Here is a 7,256-nt window from a genome sequence, read left to right as displayed (position 1 = left end):
AGTCTGATCTGATTTGCAGCTGAAGAGATTTTCCTGTCTTACTCAATTCGTAAGTTTTCTGTTTGTTTATTCACTTAATTGTCAGTAGTCTTTATCCCGGTCGCTCAATCTTTTAATCCATTTGGAATGTTGCTACCAACAGAAATTCACGGATGTACTTTCCGATCAAGATCTAGGGCAGATACAATAACACGATTTTCTCAAAAGATGAATTATTCGCTTAACTCAGAAAGGGGCACTTTCATTGGAAATTTATCACTAAATCAGTTGTTAAAGGGACACTATTGCGGGAATTCTGTTAACATTATCAGAGAATACTTTTTTCAGCTGCCACAAGTCAAAATACAATCGACTACACACACACATTGTGTCGGGTTTCCTGTGCTTCTATGCATTATTTTTCTCCGAGAAACAAATTTAAAACTTCAATTCTTACCTTACAGTAGTCCGTTCTTTTACCTTGCATTCGACAACAAATTAAGGCGAACAAAGCGAATCCGGCACTGTTCTTTCATAACACGAGCACGAACTGAAGCCGCATGAGGTAAAATCCAGCGATATGCACTGCATCTCATTTCAAATAGAAACAAAAGTCGTGGGAAAAAAACGACGAGCAATGTATTCCATCTACCAAGCCGGCGTATCTCCAGAAGTTGGACTCGAAGTGGAAAATCTTGTGGTTTTTTAGAAGCCCTTTGTGCTCAAACTAATTTATTCTGGCGCGAAATGAAGATTAACAGTATGTATACTGAAATCTAATACACGACAAGAAAATTTTCGCGCGTTAGCGCGACATATCAAATGCTCATTTTTACAAGTACGCGAAAAAAGTGGTTTGTCGGTTTGACTTTTTTGGATGAATCTACTCCACAAAAGCAAAAAGAAATGTTTCATCTCGATGTTATTCACGTATGTGAAGTAAATTCATCATACAGGCCCCATCAAAATGAACTTACACGAATGAAACGGAAAACTGTGGGACAGTTTAGTTTCTACTCAGCGACCTCTTTGTTTTTATAACAAAAGTTTAATGTTCCAGTCTGGTTTAAACGTTGGTATATCAACGCCCAACGCGTAACTGATTAACTTACGGGAAAGAAATTGCGCGCCTTTCTAAAAGTGTGGTGTCAGTAAGTGGCCGACTCGGTTCATCAAGGAAAAATAACAGAAATTGAAACAAAATGTCAATGGAAGTTGTCTCTGAGGATTAATTCTACGGTGACTCATTAAACCTTCTTGGGAAAGCAAACGGCGTACAAGATAACTAGTTTGTTTGTGCACCTCGCAGCAAGCACAGTATAATGAAAGCCCCATAAAAAATTAACATTTTACATTTTTGGCGCCAAAATTTCCTAATGCCTTTGCGAGCGCATACCGTCATCTTAATGTACTTTACTTCTGTATCAAAAGCACAAGTATGTCACTTGTTATAGGCGAATGAAGGTAATATTTACAGGCCGTGAGGCATAAACTGATTTTGGCGCCTCCAATGCTAGCGCTAAAATATTTAAAAATTAAAGGAAACCAAAAAGGCGGGAAAAGATGGATTTTTTTTGTTGCTTATGCTTGTGCCGGTTGAATGTGTCGGTCCTGGTCCACTCGTGTAAAGAAAGAACACAAGCACACGCGACCATAAGTTTGCTAGCCTCAAGCTTGCTTCGTTCGGTTAATATTAATCTGCACTTTTGACGGTTGATGGTAAAAAATTACCTTTTACGAGGGCTAACGATTAAACTTTAGGCAGTTTTAATAGGAGTTGACGGTTAAACCCATTTTAGACCATTTAAGGCATGCCATGAACTGCGCATGCGTCCCCACGGGGAAACCCCATTAAAGCAAAGTATGTATGTAATGTGCAGTTTTGGTATTGGGTTGCGATTTTAGGGAAGGCAAATTTTAATTTTTTTTTTAACTAGCCTAGTTAGAAAGAAACTCTCGGGTAGCTGGACTAAATGGAGACCAACCATGTATCATTCATCACTCCTCATATTTTTCTTCTGCAGAAGATTGAAGAATGAGCACGGCCAAGTTGTTTCTATTTGCCATGGCAATAGCCGCCGTTTTCTTTGTTGACGTAAATGCTCGAGTTGCTGCCCATTATAACAATCATGAGGTCAGTTGTCATTCTCGAAAGTAAGATGGTAGAAATATTTACTATAACACTCTCCCAGGCCTAGGTTTTGTCATTCGTTATTATTATATGGGTACAATAGTGCGCGCGCTCTGATTGGCTGGCTGCTGAGAGGACAAGATTTTCTTGTAATCGATCAGGCATTATGGAAATTTTTCGACGGCTCGACAGTTCTTTTGAGTTGTGAGTAAAACCCACGAGCGCGAAGACGAAAACAACAAAAAATAAGGACAAAATATACATGTAACTATCTTTTCAATAACCGAAAGAAAAATACTATGTCTTACCGATACTTCTTTAGTATAAGCGAGGAAAACCTCTTGCGCGTCCAGGCGGGTGTTTAAAATTACTTCCGGTGTTTTGGTATTCTTTTTAAGAATAACGCTAAAAAAGGCCATATAATAAGCAACTTATTAACTTCGTTAATTCGGTCATTACAGGGAAATTTCAGACATCGGCCTTGATGTGTTGCCCTCGCTATCGCTTTGTCAATACATCAAGGTCTCGGTCGGAGATTATTTCCCTTTAATGACCCAACGGACGGACTTAATTAAGTGGTATTGAGAGGAGCTTTAAAGCTTATTTAGACAAATACACACTGCCTTTCATCGCGGCTTCTGAAATATCAATTATCCCACGGGCTTCCTACAAATTGCTAGAAAACGATTACCTGGTTCTTACACCAGCAAAGCATTTCCTGAACATTTTCTTCAAAGTTTTACACAACAGTAGACTGTTTAGTAGGGGATAGGCGGTATCATGACTAACCTGAGATCAGGCCCAATTTTAGCGGTTCTCATACATTCTTCTCTAAAAGCGAAACGAAAATAGAGCCTGATCTCGGGTTATACATGACCCACCTACACATGCAGGATCCATTATACATCTCCTCCTTAAATTTATTATTCCCTCCCTGTTTGATAAACAGATAGCATCTATTTGGAAAATACTCCTTTCCCAACCAGCTGTTTTATTTCTTTTTTAGGCCTACAATGAATTGGTGAAAAGCGGAGGTAGGAAAATAATAATTGTTCCATCCGGTAACCAACGTATTTTGCCAAGAAACACTGTGCGCTAGAACACGCTAGCATTTTGATGCCTATTGCAAATCACCGAGATTTCCCAGCGCGAGAAACCACTACAAACACCACCATCACATTTCCATCATGAACTTCATCATCATTTTGGCCACACTCGTACTCTTTTAACTATTTTATTTTCATGTGAATATAAAGCTTATTTATGTTTTGTTATTTCCTCTTTAGACCGGTTACACGAATTATTTAGCCGAACGAGTTGTCAGTGCCGCGGTGAAGGTTTTAGTGATTCTGGCTACGGAAGTGGGACAACCTTCTGGTTTGTCGGATGTAGCGGCAACTGGCAAGACTGCAAAGAACCAAGCTTTATGACCAGTTGTTGCCGAGAAAAAGGGAAAAAATGAACGTCTGCAATAGTTCGCGAGCCAATTTACCAATAAGTGGTATACCAAAGTTACATTACATCACCCTATTTAGCCACTAATTGATTTTCAATTCTCTGATACCTTTTTAAAATTATGAAAGATCAAAACGAGATCCGTTAAAAGAGCTTCGATCGGTCTGTATGCTGACCTTAAGATAATTTATAGTCGTGTAAAGTTCTATAGGTTTCTGTAGACTCGATGCAAGTAGTAGTGCTTTTGTTTTGTGCTAAGTAATAAAAAGAAATCTGATTTACAGTATCATTTTCTTGTGACCAACAGAATTTTCATAATCCAGCCGCTGAATATAAAGGTTTTGATGCTATCGGTATTTAAAGGCTGTTACTACTGAGCTTACATTCTGCGCATTGAGAATCTTTGCTTCTAAAAAGGGGGGCATTTGATACAAACGTTTCGTTGCATTTCCCTTACATTTTTTAAGGCCATCCGATGTGTTCTGGCTTTCGTGGGCTAAGTAGTGACTGGGTGAAGAGTCAACGCAATGACGAAATCCTGACCGTTACTAACGCCAAAACGAGTGAGTTAGTGATCAGTTTTTAATCCTCGCTCTAAGCAAATTAGTGTCCTATAAAGAGGGTAAGAAAACGCAACCAGTGGCAGAAAGTGTGAAAAGAAAAGCGACAAAGTCACTGTATTTGAGGACCATGCAAGGTCGAGGAAAAAGTGAAATGAACAACTATAAACGGTTCAAGAAAAATAGTAGGACTGTCCCCAGTCTTTTTTTGTTCTCAATTACATATGTTTGACGGTGTCAGGCTAAGAAACGTTAATGGTACCTACTAATTAAGACAACCGGGAGTAAAAGGTAAAAGGAAGTGAAACGGACTGTGACTGTCCTGATTTCAACATTACCCACAAATTATGTAATGCCTTTTTTGCAGTCAGTATCTATCAATAATTTGGCATGATATTCACGGGAAGTCTTTTTCTTTTTTATTTAATATGTATTATACTCAGGTAACTAGACTTGCCTAAAAGTCGAGCTCAGATTTTTTCACGAGCGCGAAGTGCGCGCGATAGATTTTTTATGTGTTCTGCTCCAACTACCGGAATCGGAAATGAAAAGCGAATGATTAAGTCTAAAAGTCTAACAGGTAACGAATAACTTTCCGCTTAATGTAGGTCAAATATACAGACTTTTTCTGCCTATTTCGATCTAAAGTAGGTCTTTTCTAAATTTGCGAAAACATAATCGATGCTTTAAAGGGTTTCGTTTATCGTTTGTCTCACGACTGTCACTTAGAGGTTGTTGTGTTTAAAAACATCCTTTTTACTTGTCTGAGATTAGACTGCAAAGCAGCCCGTATTTTTCCGTAGGTCAAGAACGCACGGACGAGCGATCCAAAAAAAGATCTGAACGCGAGGGCTTGTGAGGTTTTTGCAATAAATGATTTTCCTGTAATCGGACACTTAGTTATGCGCACAGGATTATGGGATCGCCAGGGGGCAAACATTGCAAGTCGCTACAAAGAAATGTATGGCGTGGAGCTGTTTCTCCGTTAGAAGCAGTGTCTTTGGACAGAGAATGCAACATTTTGCCATGATTTTATGAGAAGCGGAGGTGACCAATGTTGGTGCGAAGAAATTGTACGTCTTTGTGGGATCAATGCGATGAAATCTATCGATAAACACTGATTCTTGCGAAAGGTCGACTGTGAATTTACTAAATGGTCTCCAAATATATAGTACTAACTTAGGTATAAATGAGCGGGGAATGCGGACTCATTTAAGCCTTTCCAGTTGTACTTACATGTGCTCATATTTACAACAAGTGTAATTACGCTCCGCTCGGCGGCGATCACAATGCTGTGCCGGTTTGTGACAACGATCAAAGGTAAGCCTATGTATTGTCGAATTTGATATGTATTAAAGTTAAAAACAAAAACATCTTCCGCACATTAGTATATTGATTTCTTCTCGCCAAAAAAACACAAGCGAATTGTTTTGTCATGATCCGGAGCAGCGATGAGTTCTAATGCCTTTTCCAGTCATTTTGAGGGAAGATATAGAATCTCTGAATTTCGCACATCAACTTGGTATTTATTTTCAAACTCACCGCCTTTGTATCGGAAATCTTACTCGGTCGTACGATTTCTGCCTCATCTACTAGCAGTGTACTAGTGATTAAATACCATGTACTTTCCATGAAATATTTTGTAGATGTCACTTTGTTTATACCAAAGTAAAGGAGGATTTTTTATTTTTATGGCCACGTACATACCTACGATTGTTGTCTAGTCATAACCCGCAAAGCGCCGCACAGCGGTGATCGCGGCCGAGCGTAGTTACATTCGTCGTAAATATCAAACGCTAACATGAACCAATCCCCCTTCATGTATACCTAAATTTGCACTATATATTTCGAGACCTTTTCTTCGAATTCTTCATGTCTGTGTAAATTCAGTAAACATAAATTTCACACTCAACCTCAAGCAAGGAGTGTTTATCGATAGAATTTATCGCATTAATCACACAGAAACTTGAAATTTCAACGCACCAACATTAGTGACCTCCGTTTCTCATAAAATCACGGCAAAATGCGGCATTCTATGTCCAAAGACACTCCCTTTAACGGAGAAACAACTCCACGCCATACATTTCTTTGTAGCGATTCTCAATGTTTGCCCCCTGGCGATCCCAGAATCCTATGCGCAAAACATGGGTATCCGATTACTGGAAAATCATTCATTCTCTCCTTCCTCTAAACCTTCAGATAAGGGGATGGGGGAAGTGGTCATCAAGACCTTGAAATAAGGGGGGAGGGGAGGGAGGTGGTCTCAAAAATTTCTTTTTGGCCCTTCGGGCCTCAGTCACATACAAAATTAAAATTTGAAAGAATTCTTGTTTTCGACCGATTGATTTGAGTGGTGGGTTCCTACAAGGGCAACCAGTCAATTAAATCCGCTTGAAAATCCTGCTTTGTTTGATAAGAGTACTTTATCCTTGCCAGTCCAAAGAGGATAAAAAAAAGAGTCGAAAAGGCTTTCTTATCCTTTCTTATGCCAGTGTACGTAGTATTTCTTATTAAAAGTATTATATTTTTAGTTATACTGAGCTTGCCTCTTGTCCATAAAGATACGTCCTTACACATAACATATAGTTGATACTTAAGAAGTTTTCAAATAATCTGAAAAAGGCAGACTTCACTAAACATTATTTTAATAACGTAACGGTTGGAGAAGTCTAGAGAGGTTCTTTTCAGCGGAATGGGGGTAATTCCACTGATCCGAGGAAAGCATTAACCTCGTGAGTTTTCTAGATCAGGGGCGGATGAAGACAATGTAAATTAAAAGGAACGCCCCTAGCGCATTGGGCGTATCGTTATATTGGTAATGGTTCTGTGCCGACCAGTTGCGCAGTGCTCATAAAAATAATAGGCGTGCCCGAAATGAAAGATCGTGAAAGTCCTATCAAGCTTTGGTTTTAACTGACTTCTTGGCGCGCTTTCTAAAAGACCTCAATAATTAGTATTTCTCCTTTTAAAGTTTTGTTTATTTATTTATCAAATTATTTATTTAACTATTTTGTCCCCGTAGTTTAGACAACGTTCTGATGTTCAGCTGAACCACAGAGGACACTGTTAATGACTGTTAAAAGGTCAATGAACCTTACCATCTTTACTTATTCTCATCACGCGCAGGCGCT

At 39.0% G+C, this 7,256-nt stretch overlaps 1 protein-coding gene across 1 annotated transcript; it reads left to right on the top strand.

Annotated features, from left to right (window-relative positions):
- Nucleotides 1-1,963: 1,963 nt before the first annotated feature.
- On the top strand, nt 1,964-3,602 carry LOC140949282 (uncharacterized). The gene is made up of 3 exons (XM_073398515.1): nt 1,964-2,113; nt 3,117-3,144; nt 3,397-3,602. The coding sequence occupies exons 1-3, from the start codon at nt 2,015-2,017 to the stop codon at nt 3,570-3,572; spliced, it is 303 nt and encodes a 100-aa protein (XP_073254616.1). The 5' UTR covers nt 1,964-2,014; the 3' UTR covers nt 3,573-3,602.
- Nucleotides 3,603-7,256: the final 3,654 nt, after the last annotated feature.

Source organism: Porites lutea, chromosome 9 (assembly GCF_958299795.1).
Source record: "Porites lutea chromosome 9, jaPorLute2.1, whole genome shotgun sequence".
Lineage (NCBI taxonomy): Eukaryota > Metazoa > Cnidaria > Anthozoa > Scleractinia > Poritidae > Porites > Porites lutea.
Note: the sequence above shows the minus strand (reverse complement) of the source record. Positions and strands in the feature narration are given on the sequence as shown.

Excerpts from the sequence above, each read along its gene's own strand:
- LOC140949282 (XM_073398515.1), top strand. The coding sequence starts at position 2,015 with ATGAGCACGGCCAAGTTGTTTCTATTTGCCATGGCAATAGCCGCCGTT. Across the intron at positions 2,114-3,116 it reads CCCATTATAACAATCATGAG|GCCTACAATGAATTGGTGAA; the intron begins GTCAGTTGTCAT and ends TTTCTTTTTTAG. Across the intron at positions 3,145-3,396 it reads TGAATTGGTGAAAAGCGGAG|ACCGGTTACACGAATTATTT; the intron begins GTAGGAAAATAA and ends TTTCCTCTTTAG.